The sequence below is a fragment of the Astyanax mexicanus genome, chromosome 21, assembly GCF_023375975.1.
Source record: "Astyanax mexicanus isolate ESR-SI-001 chromosome 21, AstMex3_surface, whole genome shotgun sequence".
NCBI lineage: Eukaryota > Metazoa > Chordata > Actinopteri > Characiformes > Acestrorhamphidae > Astyanax > Astyanax mexicanus.
In genome coordinates, this window is record NC_064428.1 from 12,525,119 (window position 1) to 12,540,850 (window position 15,732).

At 36.6% G+C, this 15,732-nt stretch overlaps 1 protein-coding gene across 1 annotated transcript in view; it reads right to left on the reverse strand.

Moving 5' to 3' along the window:
- Nucleotides 1–11,150, reverse strand: part of LOC111189583 (ephrin-B2a-like) — a 28,244-nt gene extending 17,094 nt beyond the window's left edge. Inside the window, exon 1 of the mRNA XM_049470106.1 lies at nucleotides 10,588–11,150. Coding sequence (XP_049326063.1) covers nucleotides 10,588–10,697 — 110 coding nt within the window. The 5' untranslated portion in view covers nucleotides 10,698–11,150. The remainder of the gene's footprint in view (nucleotides 1–10,587) is intronic.
- Between the last annotated feature and the right edge of the window lie 4,582 nt (nucleotides 11,151–15,732).

Here is a 15,732-nt window from a genome sequence, read left to right on the forward strand (position 1 = left end):
AGAATGCTAACATTGTAGTAGTGATGTGGGATGAGGCCAATAGCCAGCATGCTAACACTGTAGTAGGCAAGTTTGTTTGGCAGGTTAGCATGATAAATTACTAACTCTGTGAATCAGGGTGGGAATGTGAGATCAGACTCATTCAACCACAGCAACTGATGCACAAATTATATTAATTCAGAATAATGCTTTAAATTTATTAATTTATGTATTATTAGAAGCTGATTTAGCAACATAGCAAATGTTAAATTAATCTGAATCCAGTTTAAAGTGTCCTAAACTCTCTATAACCTCATTTTCATTCAGAAATGTCACTTTTTGGACATTTTTATAGACCTATAAGATTAGATTAGAAACTGTACTAATACATCATGATTCACAAAGCAGTAAGTAGTAAGTAGTTCTGTAGAAACGAGGTTTTGTTAATGAGGGTAATCAGCAGCAACAGCAGCATTTCTAAAGCAACACTGAAGTTCACAAACAACCAGCATCAATCAGCAGCTCACTCCAGGAGGTCAAGAGTCAGATTACCTCCGGCAGAGGAATGCGGCCTCCCATGAGCTGGAGTCTTAAACGGACCAAATCAGAACATACACACACTAAAACACTAAAACTAGAACTTTAAAATAGAGAATAAAGCACTTCAGAGTGTTTGCTGAGCAATACCTTACATAAGCAATTGTGTAAAGTACTTTTTTCTATTAAATTTATATGAATTTTGTTCTCACTGGAACTTATATACTTTATTTTTGCCATTTAAAGTCTTCAGATCCAGTCAATAAGTTAAAGAACATACAATATACGGTATATATTCAACATTATTGTATATACATATAGTTAAAAGTTTAGACGCACCTTAAATTCAGTGTTTTTCCATTATTAAAAAAGAGCTGTATGAGCTCATTAATTTTTAACATTTTTTATTAATTTAAAGAAGAATTAATTTTAGCAGAAACCAAAAATAAATTCATAGATTTTTAGATTTAGATTTTATTCTTAAACAATAGCTCACCAAAAACCTGATTTTGTATAAATAATACTGTAACTAAATATAAAACAAAACAAAATAAAGTAATACATTAATGAGCATAGTGTATACAAACAATATACACTTCCGGTTCGAAAATTTTAGAACACCCCCCATTTTTTCCTTTATATTTTTTCCATTTAAGCTTTTCAGGTTTAGACAATATTAATATAATCCTAATCCTAAACTTTTGGAAACCGGAGAAAACTGCTATAGTACGAGTCACGTCTGGCTGACCCACATGGAAACAACAGCTTTAGCCTTTAGCCTTTAGACTAACATGATTGGATACAAGTCTCAGTTTCAGCAAAGAAAAGAAGAATTCTAAATTAACCTCCATTTATAGTTAATAATGCGTTAATAAACAGTGTAAACAGTGTAAATAGCATAAATTCTTCAGTGTTGTCTTTTCACGCCCCGTTAATACACACAATTAACAAGTTAGCATTCCAGGCTATACAGCAGAGGTCAAGCATCAGCAGCCTGTAGACTGCAGAGCTTCACTGAGGTCCTGCTTCTTTTCCCAATCAGATCAATTAATCAGGAATGTAAACAGGCAGAAGTTAGGAGAGCTTCCTAAGCAGGAGGCCCCTGCAGGCTCCGGGCTCCTCCGGGCTCCTCGGGCTCCGCGCTGATTAAAATACTTGACCTATAGCCTTTCTGAGGCGCTGACCCTCGAGTCCGCTACAAGCTAACGGTTTTAAACAATGCCCAGAGCTTTTGTTTTACGTCGGAGGGGAAGCCCAGCGGACCCCTCCTCCGGGCCGGACCCCTCCTCACGCTGTAAACCAGACCCAGCAATTTCCCTCCGCCAACTCCCAGCCCTTTGTCTCGGTCCAAATTAGAAAGTGACCATATAACAATTACACTGGATCCTTTACAAAACCCTCCATCTGCACTGCTGTTAGCTGCTGTTAGCTCCTGTTAGCTGCTGTTAGCTCTTTATTTCACCCTTTCTTTGTAATACTGCATATACTCTCAAAAACACAGCATTAATAATTAATAATTAGTCTACAATTTGGTTTTAAAAATCAAGTATCACAATATATCATAGTGCACTGGATAGCAACTCTGAATTGTGTTTTGTGTGTTGTGTATTGTGATGCTAACACTATGGTTATGATGTGGGATGAGGTATAAGCCAGCATGCTAACACTGTAGTAGTAATGGGGGGTGAGGTCTGTAGCCAGAATGCTAACACTGTAGTAGTGATGTGGGATGAGTGACATAGCCAGCATGCTAACACTTTGGTAGCGATGTGGGATGAGGCCCATTGCCAGAAGGCTAACACTGTGGTAGGCAAGTTTGTTAGTATACTCCCTTTCATATGTTAGCATGCTAACAGCAACTGTTGTTTTTAATTATTAGAATTAGAAAGTGGCCATGTAACAATTACACTGGATCTATTACAAAACCCTCATCTGCACTGCTGCTGTTAGCTGCTTTTAGCTCCTGTTAGCTGCTGTTAGCTCCTGTTAGCCGCTGTTAGCTCCTGTTAGCTGCTGTTAGCTCCTGTTAGCTTCTGTTAGCTCCTATTAGCTGCTGTTAGCCCTTTATTTCCCCCCTTTCTTACCCCCTCAAGTCATTTTATGAAAAAATATGCAAACCATTAACATTCCTCTGCTGCTGGATTAGTGTTTTATATGCCATCCATCACACCGACCCGCTCCACGTGTGTGTATTACAGCAAGGACTCTGAGAGAGGGGTCGTAAATTCTCTTTTTATGTAAAAAAAAAGGTTTACTTGCAATATTATGCTTTTATCATCAACATCAGTGCAATAACAAAGCATTAAGACTTTAAATTAAACCAACTATATTACTTCCTCACTATATATAAATATATATATATATACAGTATATGTAATAGTAAGGGTGTGCCATATCGTATTATATGCAAAAAAAACATTTAGATTATACCCGTCCAGTATCATTTATTTTACTTTAATCCTGGATATATGGAGATATTTGGAGTGCATTATTAGTATTATTAGTATCATGACATTCTGGATCATTGACTTCTGTTACAAATCTGATAAAACTGTAAAATTCTTGTATGCCATATCTTATCATATCATATCGTATGCAATAGCAAAATTTAATTTTCATTTTTTTGCAGTAGTGTATTCTAGAAATGTTTTTTTTTTGCCCACCCCTATAATATATAATACTATAGATACTGTACCATTTAAAAGTTTGGATGCACCTTTAATTCAGTGTTTGTTTGTTTTGTTTTTTTATAAAAATCTACATTTTCTGTATTGTCAATAAGGGGTGAGTGGTTTGGCCCTAAAATAATGATACAATATTGCAGGGCTGTTTTGCAATAATAACGTTGCATTTTTACAATTAATTTTAAATAAAAGTAATTTTACCAAAAACAAAACAATTTAAATCAATAAATTTGTTTGTCTATTTTTTAAAACAATCACAACAACAATTGTATTTGATTTTTTATAAATTAATAGCGGAACTAAATAGAAAATAAAACACAAAATAAATAAATGTAACAAAAAATCTACTTTAAGAAAAAAAAATTACTTTAGGATAAAATACAGGTCAGAATTGAGTAATGATAAAACTGGCACTCATCAGGACTGCACCAGGAAAGGAAGAACAGGAGTTCCCTCTGTTGCAGAGGATAAGTTAATCAGTTATAAAGAGTTCCCAGCCTCAGAAACCGCAAGTTAACATTATTGTATATTTTGGTTTGTTTAACACTTTTTTTAAGTTACTACAGGATTTCTTATATGTTCCTTCATAGTCTGATCGCTTAGATCACTTCACTATTCATTTATAATGCAGGTAAAAATAATAAAACTCTTGTCTTTTTTGCTGAAATCTAAATCTGCCAGTTGTTCTTTATGTTGAGTAGAAATCTCATGATGAATGGGCCAATAGAAATGCGTTTTATGAAAAAGTATGCAACCCATTAACATTCCTCTGCTGCTGGATTGGTGTTTTACGCCCCATCCATCACTCCTCTCTCTCTCTGCAGGTGTGTATTACAGCGAGTCCCGGGTGGGCTGGGTGGTAGGTTCTGAAGTGGGGTATTGATACAGCGGGCTGGAGTTCAGATCTGTGTTTTTGATAGCTCTATTATAAACACTGGTAATGGTTCAGGCTGCGTCCAGCGCTGGAACTAAGCCTCCCATGAGCCGACAGCATTATCAGCATTATCCCGACTCTTTAAACAAGCCTCCTAAACGCTTCTCGGGTTTAGAACCTGTACAGAAGCTACAGAGACATAAAGCAGCTCGATAAAGACTGTAGATATTCTTATAAATGCACTTTTCACTCAATACCTTCCATTAACTCAACATATAGCCGTTTATTTCTAAACCGCTATGAACAAAAGAACAAAAGGAACATAGAGTTCAATAGAGCTTCACAGTTTTCCACTAAAATCCTCTTTTACTCCTCCAAGACCTTCTGTTTGAGGATGCCCCACAGATGCTCAAATAATAGATACTGTATTATTTAATTTTTTATATTATATAGATGTATTACACACAGAGTTTTCTATTTTTTTAGTACAGCCAATGAAAACCCAAAATCAGTATCTCAGAAAATCAGAAAATTTGAATATTACATAAGATCAATTGGTACTTTTGGCAGTGTGGCCAGTGTGCCGAGTCCTGCTGAAAAATGAAATCTCCATCACCATAAAAGTTGCCTTCCACTCCTCCAGAACCCTCTGTTTGAGAATACCCAAATACCCAGACGCTCAAATAGACAAGATACTGTGTAATCCATCAATGCATAAAATCAATGGTGCCTCACTTATATGAAATACATGTAAACAATGTTAAATAGGCACCAATTATTGATGTAAAAGAATTTAAAACATTTAAAATACCCATAACATCAGGTAAAATAGCCAGTTGCAGAATGTACAATTCAATAAATAAATACAACAGTTTAAAAAGGTGATATTTGCTCCCAATGCGTACATTATTGTACGCAACTTAAATAAAACTGCTAAAAAAAAATGGAAAATCAAAAGACAAGTCCGATATAAAAAAATAAAAAATACCACATCCTCCTGAGGCCGTTTATCATAAATTAACCGTTGAAAAAAACTGCAAATTCATTTAAAATAACTGTATTACAGAAGATAAAAAACTGTCCAACTTTGTTCAAGTAAAATAGCCTGTATTGTGACGATAAAGAAGTGTCTAAATGTATTTGAAATAGAACTAATTTTAGCAGAAACAAAAAAAACTTCCTAAAAAGTTTTAAATCTATTTTAAGTGTTTATTTTATTGTGGATGATTAAGGCTTACAGCACTTCCTGCTTCTCTCTGAGAATAAATATTTTCTGAGACCCTGATTTTTGGGGTTTTCATTGGCTAATAAAAGTAATAAACACTTATAAAATAGATCACTCTGTGTGTAATACATCAATATAATATATTAGTTTCACATTTTGAACTGAATTATTAAAATAAAGTTACTTTTCAATGATATTCTAATTTTTTTTTTTGAGATGCACCTGTATGTTTCATTATCAGCTAATCATACAATACAAATAAATATATGGCCTCAATCATGTTTGCTGACCTCAGTACTGACAGAATGAATGCATAAATTAATGCAGTCTTATGTTTTATAACTACTTTTATTAGCGCTTTTATTAGGGCTTTTGTTTATTGTTTAGACGATCCAATAAACTAATAAATAAACGATTTCTTTGGACTCCTGTTGGGCCTCATAAACTCATCAGGACCAGCGTTAAGGGGGGGTATATTACTCAGAGCAGGGTTTTCCTGGGGGTCTATGAGAAGACAGGAAGCGTTTCCACCCCTCCGCTGCCCCCCTGGAGCTCCCGGACTGGCTCGAACCCTGCTAACTAAAGGGGGGCGGGGCGGATGGGGGGTGGAGTGGCAGAGTGGGGGGGTAGAGGGATTGATCTCTCAACCTGCCGAGCCTTTTGTGTTTAATCCCCGTGACAAAGATTACCCACGGAGTTACTGGAGCTCATGAAAACTGAATACAGGCCTGCAGAGGGGGGGTCTGGAAGGGTTAGGGGTGGTTTAGAGGGGTTTAGGGGGGTTCGGGGGTGGTTGACGGGGAGTTGTAATAACACAAACTTTAGCCCTGTCCAGTCTGAGCCCCTCTCTTATAAACTTATAGGTTTTATTTGACAGACTAATCACCAATAACCCCCACGCCACCATTGTGAATGAGTCTCTGAGTGATTCAGTGAGTCAGTAAATGATTCAGTGAGTCAGTGAGTGATTCAGTGAATCAGTAAATGAAGTGTGAATAATATAAGTGTGAGTTAGGCCTGTCACAATAATTACATTATCGACTTATTGTAAATAACTGAACATAACCTCAATCATTTTAATAATCGTCCATTAAGTTTCCACTTACAAAAGGCACTTACATATACTGTGACATATATTGTGGAAAAATGGGAAAATCAACACCCAAAACAAACTTAAAGAAACATAGTCACTTAACTTAAGTGTCTCTTAGCTTAGTGTTGCCTTTATGCTGGTCCAACGTGGGCCAGCTGGGACAGACCGGGGTTGCACGTCATGGTGTGGGACGGACCCACGGTTCCCCTGCCTCCGCACTTATATTATATGTTATATATGTATATATTATTTATGACTATAACCTACTTTGGTTCAAGCTGGGATTTTTTCGGGTTCCAATATTACGTCCATGGACAGAAATGGAAAAAGTTTATTGTCTTTAAAAGAGTGCAATTCCTTTGTTATGATATTATGCCCTGTCCTGCTGGAAAATGAAATCCGCAAAAGTTGAACAGTTTAGATTTTGTATGAAATAATAACAGTGTAACAAAATAAAAGTCAAATAAAACAAAACTAATGTACTGTTACAACAGATATTTAACACAAACTAAAGTGCAAACTAAATTACGACACACCCCTAGATTGCTAAGCACTTAATTACATTGTGCTTTGGGCAATGACTGTCTATCTATCTAAATAATGTATTTTTTCTTTAATATCACATTATATATCGTAGAACAATAAACCATGATTAGTTCTTAGACCATGTTCGGTTTTTCCAATAAGTTATTATTTTTTTAAATGTTGGCTTTAGTTTAGTCTAGATTTGATACTTTTTTAAAGATATTGTTTTTTTTATGATATTCCTTCTTAGATTTTTTTGAGATGCATCTGTATGTTTCATTATCAGCTAATCATACAATGTAGGTATATGGCCTCAATATTGTCAATGTTTGCTGACCTCAGTACTGGCAGAATGAATGCATAAATGAATGCAGTCTTATTATTTATGACTATAACCTTCTTTGATTCCAGTTGGGATTTTTTTGGGTTCCAAAATTAGACTCGTGGACAAGTTTATTGTCTTTAAAAGGGTGCAATTCCTCTGTTTTGATATTATGTTATCATTATATTAGTGCTTTAATGGTCTTAAAATGCCAAAAAATATAGTTTATTGCAAAAATTTCTGAGAAAACATATCGTTTGCAAAAAAATTGTATGGTGACAGGCCTAATGTAAGTGTGTATAAGCACTAGCATTGTCTTGGTGAACAGGAACGCTTGGTGTTACAGATTTAACCCAGTAAACTGCTCACTATAATCCCCGAACATTCATTTTCACTGACGTCTGAATACGGCGTGGCTTTAGCCGACCAAATGGCACGGGCCCACCGCCGCCTCCATTAGGAGGTATTTACAGTCGGGACGAGTGCTGCCAACGGGACGGGAAGGAAAGTGGGGGCGAGGGGGTAAACGAGGCGGCCCACTGAAGCCTTTATTTGGGCTCATAATGAGCCTCGTAAAACTCACACTGCTCACGGTTTGTGTTCCTGCCTGCACTTTTACTCCAGTCCAGTAAAGCAGCAGATGTTCAGCTCTCAACCAATACTTCCTAAAAACATACGGCCTAAAAACAACCCTTAAAACGCTCCTTTTACACCAGAATAAAGTGTTTTGCGTTTGGCCGCCTTCCTACAAACTAGTATAATGTACTAAAACCTCTTTAGGATCCTTTAAAACTGTAGATTAGAGCTGCATGATATTGGAAAAGCCAAGCACTGCATGATTTGTTATTCGGCGATATGTATTGCGATATATATATTTTTTTAAATACAGTCATTTTTGCAAGATTAGACTAGAAGCCAACATGTTGTAACGTTAATAGTGAACTCTGTGTATAAATAAATAAAAAGACAGACAGACAGATAGATAGATATCTATCACTCTGTTATTATTTTCACACAAAATCTTGGTAAGGGACTTTTCACGACTAAATACATGTTTATGTTCATACTGCATGTGTAAAACATATATTTGTAATAAATAATTATTTTTATTTGTTTTGTTTCTTTTTTTCTTTCTTTACTCTCGTCTCTCTCTGTCTTGTTTTACCTCTTATCCTTGTCTGTTTTTGGTGTACCCTTCTCTCAGTTAGTTCTGCTATTGCCAGGCTGTTATTGTAAGTAATAATTTGTTCTTAATGACTTGCCTGGTTAAATTAAAGGTTAAATAAAAAAAAAATCTCGTAAAAAGTTCATTTTAACATTCTTTTCAACGATCTTCAAATCACAGAGAATTTTTAGTATTGCAAAAATATTCTGAAATATTGGAATATTATTTTAGGGTCATATTGCCCATCCATACAGGTATCTTAATGGTGTTCTGACATTATAATAGACAGAAATAAAAATATATAGAAACTATAGAATAAAGATATATAGAATATGTATAGTAGCTTTATGAAATACAAATAGAAATAAAAAATACTAACCTAAAATATAGTACTGATGTATTGCACATAATATAGTAGTAGTTTTAGAATTACTGTAATAAATAGATAACATATAGATAAATATTAATGTATATACATATCATGTACATTATATAGCAGCCATTATTATTAAACAGATACAGGGCTGCTAATGTTACTAAATCACTTATGGAAAGTTCATACTTAACCATTTTTGAGAAAATATGAACTACATACAATTACGGTTCTCCAGAGGTTCTTTAGTAAAATCACTGGTTATACTATAACCATAACACCATAACAACTGTAGTTAATGAGAAAAAGAACCCTCACAGTTTAGTGTGCGATGCAACTATGAGAATATGGTGCATATGGTTCTATATATCACTGAAAAATGGGTGGGTCTCAATATATCACTTGTTTTATTGTGTTTTATTTGCTTCAGAAATCATTACATATGCTACCATATAGTACTGTAGTTAAGGGTTCCACCACTGGTAGTTACAATGGTTCTGCAGTAGCTGTAACAATCAATATTATATACGATTCTATACAGCTAGTACTGATCAATTCTGACATTTTTTAGTACCAGTGTAAAAGGATGGCTCTCCAATGGTTCTGCAAAAAAATTATTTATAGTGTACATAGCCATAACAATCAATATTATAATGTATACGGTTCTATATATATATATATATATATATAGTACTAATATAAGTGTGCAACTACTAGTCTAGACTAGAAAAGTCATAGAACCAAAATTAATGTAAAAAGAGGGTTCTCCAAAGGTTCTTGAGTAAAGGCACTAGTTGTACAAGAACTGTAAACATTGTTTTTATGTACTAAGCAGAAAGTATATAGCACTGTAATAAGGGTTCTAATAGGGACTGCTACAAGACTGAGAACATTTGTGCACGCTTTTTAGTACTACGCCTTTGTCTGAAACAGTTCTACCATAGAGTAAATGATTTTACAATTTGTTTTAACCAAAATGTAGGTACTATATAGTGCACTTTTGAGCACTTTTTACCATTTTATCACTACATAAACCCTTTAAAAAGGTATAGGATTTGTAAAAGTAGGGGTTTTTAACATAACAAGAAAATGTATGTACAATGTGGAACATATATAGCACTAATTAGGCTTCCAGTACTGATAATTGTGCCAATATCCAAGATTTAACAATCAATATTTTATACGGTTCTATATAGATAGTACTAATAAGTGTGCAACTACTAGTCAAGACTAGAAAAGTCATAGAAAGATTGTGCCACTTTTTAGGACATTACCCTTTTCCAAAGTTTAGGTAAAAAGAGGGTTCTCCAAAGGTTCTTGAGTAAAGGCGCTAGTCATACAAAGTTTTATGTATCAATCAGAAAGTATATAACACTAGTACGGGTTCTAGTAGTGATTCTAGTAATTAGAAACAGTTCTGCTATAAAGGTACTGGTTTTACAATTAGTTTTAACAAAAATGTAGGTAATACACAGTGCACTTATGAGTCTGAGAACGTTTTTGGGCACTTTTTTACCATTCTTATCACTACATGCACGATTGAAAATGGAATAGGATTGGGAAAAGTAGGGTTTTTCAAAGGTTTTTCAGTGAAGTCCTACAAAATGTTGTGTACTATTGGTACCAAAGGGTACTTATCCACAGAACCTACAACCAGCCTGACTGAAACTAATATGCAACAGCTTGAGCAGCTGGGTGGTCTGGTCCTCCAGCCCTGAGGAACTCTTGAGTAGGTAGTAAGTAGGTGGTTTGGTTGGTGGGGTGGTGGTAGTGGTGAGGTGGTTGGTAGGTGGTGGGGGTTCAAACTTACTTTGTGTTGGATGTATTCCAGTATATGGAGTCTAGGATGGTAGATCTGGAGAGCTTCAGACGACATCCAATGACCAGAAGTCCAAGCAAACATCTCCACAGTGGATCCATGGCACGGTGGAGAAACCCAACCTACACGTAGAGGTGACGGCTGGCCGGACGTGTAGCCGCGAGCTCTACAAGTGGAGCGGATGGACGGGGAGATACGAGGCCGGGTAGAGGAGACCCTCTCTTGGTCTGGAGGTTCTCGCTTGGTCTGGAGAACCTTGGAGAACCTTCAGAGACTCGTACGTGTAGAGCGACGTGTGGCGCACAGCTGGCCTCGCCCTGTAAATGCGCTAAAACCGTGTAAACCGCCGAGTAAATCCGGACTACACGGTAATCCTCCTGCAGAATAAGCGATAATCCAGTTCAACCAGAACCGCGGAACCGTCTCGCAACCCCTCCGGACCAGAACCGGTACCGCGCGTGACGGGAAGCCTTTTAAGTTGCCGACAACTTCTAAGCAACGTCTTCTTCACGCGAACGTCTTTTCGCCTTCTCGCGGATTGCGCTGGAGATGCGCTGGGAACCTACAGTGTTCACACAAGCCCCGCCCACCGTCTTCGCCTAATCCCGCCCACCACATTCATTCTCGCGTACTGGCGCGTGGAAGCCGCGCCCACATACTAGCGCAAACCCCGCCCCCCGCGTTCCTTCAGGCGCTTCTCTCTCTCTGTTCATTGTGCTCGCTTTCAAACAAACCACGCCCATTTTCCCGCACAAGCCCCGCCCACTCCTTCTTCAAACTAGATGAAGAGTCATTCACAACGTGTCCAAAAGTTTTTAGACACTTCAGTTTCTGAATCAGTTTCTCTGATTTTGCTTTTTATAGGTTTATGTTTTGCGTAAAATGAACATTGTTGTTTTATTCTATAAATTACGGACAACATTTTGTCCATATTCCAAATAAAAATATTGTCATTTAGAGCATTTATTTGAAGAAATTACAAAAAAGATTCGAAAAAAAAGTGTTCAGAAATCAATATTTGGTGGAATCACCTGGTTTTTAAATCACAGTTTTTTAATGCATCTTGGCATCATGTTCTCCTCCACCGGTCTTACACTTTTCACTCACTGCTTTTGGATAACTTTATGCTGCTTTACTCCTGGTGCAAAAAATCAAGCAGGTCAGTTTGGTTTAATGGCTTGTGATCATCCATCTTCCTCTTGATTTTATTCCAGAGGTTTCTAATTTGGAAGAATTGAAAATAACTATTTATGAATATGAACTTGTTTTCTTTGCATTTTTTGAGGTCTGAAAGCTTTGCATCCTTTTTTCCATTTCAGCCATTTCTCATTTTCTGCAAATAAATCCTCTAAATCACAATATTTTTATTTGTAATTTGGGAGAAATGTTGTCTGTAGTTTATAGAATAAAACAACAATGTTAATTTTGCTCAAACATAAACTTATAAATAGCAAAATCAGAGAAACTGATTCAAAAACTGAAGTGATCTATTATTTTTTCCCAGAGCTGTATAGTCATTATTATCAGCTACAAATATAATTTAGGACACTTTGTTGAGACACTTTGAGAAGAACCAAACTGGTATGTTCCAGAACATCAGGCAGGTCAGGTTGGGTGTTCCTGGTATACAGTGGTCAACAGGTGAACCAGCAACAGGGTGATGGGTGCCCAAGGCTTATTGACACTCATGGAGGTCCTACCACACCTCACAACAACTACAAGATCTGGTTTGAGCTGTTTTTCAAAGGTCAAGGTGGTTGAAATGCTGCTCATCCAGGCAAAAACATACAAAAAAAACCCTACACTGATTAACTAGCTTTTAACCAACATAGTGTATGGGTCATTATTAAAATAATATGCCTTTAACCCTCTCAGAACTTCACAGAAATCATATTTTTACAGCTTAATCACATTATATTTTCACTTTTATATTTCCTGTCATGCGTGCATGCATCCACCCTGTTAGATAGATAGATAGATAGATAGATAGATAGATAGATAGATAGATAGATAGATAGATAGATAGATAGATAGATAGATAGATAGATAGATAGATTGCGATATTCCTAGCGTAGCCTATTTTGTATTTGTTTGTTTTTTTGCTGCTTATATGCATGTATTAAACATGGTGCACTTTAGTTTTTTGGTTAATTTTAGTTGTTGCGCTATTTTTGTTACACTTTGTTACTTTTATTGTGTAATTATTTTATACAAAATCTTGGTAAGAGTCTCTTTAGGACTTTATTAATCCCAGGGGGAAAGTCTTTACAGGCATTATTAGCAGCACACTTACAATAAGAGCAAGGAATAATAATCAAAAAGCAAAAAAAACTAAAGAGACATAGACTATATAACAGTATAATGATATAAGATAAATAATAAACATAAAAAATAATAGCATTTTTTTTTTAGTTTTTGATTTTTTTAATTATTATTATTTAAATTAACACAACAGGGTGTACCACAACTTAAGCTGCACTTTTACCTCTTGATGCCTTGAGATGCCAATGATGATCCAATTGTTACTTTCTTAAAGGGGCGGGGTTATCTTAACCAAGGATACAGGCTGGATATGTTTAAATAGCTTGATAAAATGTTTTTTACCCAATAAAAATAATTGTTAACTTATAAACAGGGTGCGCTGTGGATATACAGGCAGAAAACTCACAACTACATTAAAGAAAACTGTATTAAAACTCAGAATAAATCTATTGAAACACACATTATATTGAGATTAACCCATAAAGGTGGTCTTAATGTTTTGGCTGATCGCCTTTTCCTCTTCCTGAAGAAACACAAATCCACATTTCTGAGACAGACACCACACCACCAAATGTTCTGTAGGGGTGTGTTGGTGGCGGTGCTGTTGGGCAGCTGTTTGTATACTGTGTTTATTGGGTGTATTTGGTGTATTGGGGGTGTTGATGGTGTTGACGGTGGATGCTGTGGTCTTCAAAGCGACACTCTGACAGGTAAGAGATAATTGGAAGACAAGCAGCGCAGAGGTGAGAGCATCTTCACACCTCCATCCAGCCTCGACCTTCAGAGCAACACCTATACCCCCCAACACACACACACCCGGCATCAATCAACACCCCCGACCGTCACCTGCGCGTGTGTATTTAGCGGAGGCGCGTGTCTGATCGCACCGCGCTGTAAAGCAAATGATTCATTAGGAGCAGAAAAGGAAGCTCTTCATTATCTCCCAGACCTTCAAAGCCCCCACAGACCCACCAGACCCAAACGCTCCCCAAACCCAATTCCACCAGACACACCAGATCTTCCAAATTCAGAACTCAGACCCTCCAAACCCTTAAAACCCCTCAAATTCAGAATCTAGAGTCTAGATTCTGAATTTGGGGGGTTTTAAGGGTTTGGATGGTCTAGATTGTAGACCATCCAAACCCTTAAAACCCCCCAAATTCAGAATCCACACCTTCCAAACTCCCCAAATGTAGAACCCAGAACCTCCATACCTCCCAAATTTAGAACCCAGATCATCCAAGCCAACCAAACAATCCAAATTCAGAACCCAGACCTTTCAAACTCCACAAATTCAGAACCCAAACCCTCCATACTCACCAAATTTAGAACCCAGACCCTCCAAACCTCCCAAAACCTCCAAATTCAAAATCCAAACCCTCCAAATTTAGAAACCAGATCATCTAAAACCCCAAAATGTAGAACCCAGACCCTTCAAACGCCACAAATTTACAACTCAGACCCCCCAAACCCAGTGTATTCCACAGGGGTGGTCCTGGGTGGACAATACTCTGAGCTGCTAAACGATGAATTTACCGATGAATGCTGCCCACTGCAGGACACACGAGGTACACTACAACCTGCTTAAAACAATCCAGCTCTAAATTTAAAATTCTGCTGGTAAATGATTTTAGATGGCAGTAAAAACTGTTTTATTGCTTTTAGCAGCACTGTCTCAATTTATGGCCAGCATAAGGGTAAATATAATTTGTAAACATTAAACTGGCTCTTGCACTGTAACTCATACTGTAACTTCACCTTCTAGAAACTTAAACCAAAAACATACAGTAAAGGTTTGTACATTTGTACATTTATTGTTAGAAATTTCTTAGTTGTAAGTAATTTTAGACCGCCTAGCTCTCTAGACCACATGGATGAACCAAAACCCACAACAGTGTGACTAGTCCAGTTTAATTAGACAAATTGCTGTATATTTAAAATAGAAATCAATATACTGAGTATGGAAGAGTATTGTAACAGTGAGGCCAGTCTATTTATTTCTGCTGTAGACTGAACATATTTAAACTTGACATTAAAAGATAGATAGAAAGTATTGGTAACATGTAACATGTGACTCTCAGATCTGTTTTGTTGGCACAATGTGCCCTGGTAGATTAATTAATCAAATAATAAATACATTACCAATGAATATCTACATTCAGATTTAGAATTAGGTTTTGCCTGTACAGAGTCAGACTGAGCATTTATAGTTATAAGAGAGAAGATTGAAAATCAATCAGAGCCATTGCTCAAGCATTAGCCATAAGACTGTATGGAACGTTCTGAAGAAGAAAGTCATCACTGGTGTAATAAGTAAGAGATGTTGAACAGCTAGACCGTGAAAACATATTTCATATTCTGATATTTTGCCGGCTGCAGAAATGACAAACCTGGCTGTCTGGCTACTTTCAGTAACTAGTGTGAGGCGCCCCCTTGAGGGGAATTCTGATAACACTGTTTTATCTTCCTTCATTGATATCCAAATAATTTAAAGGGAAGCTCACCCAGTTTGTCGTTGCATTAATTTCATTACTGGTTGTCGTCTGGGGGGTCTCAGGTCAGCTTTGTTGCAGCAGGCCTGCTTTTTGTATTAAAACATTTCATGACCTTTACTTTACCTAAGCTTTAGGGACTATAGGAGAATTAACAGGCAAAGTAAGTAGAGAATAAATCTATTGTGTAAAATGTGACCTGGTGATGTCAAACCAACACAAGGTCACATTTTGCAAAGATGCAGGAGTGCTGCGGGATTCTGACTTCTTCTCGGTCGAGTATAGTCATATAAATGTGAAATATAGCAAAATCCTGTTCTGTACAGCACTTCATAAGGAATATTTTAATAAAATGAACAAAACAATATGCTCAAAACACAGA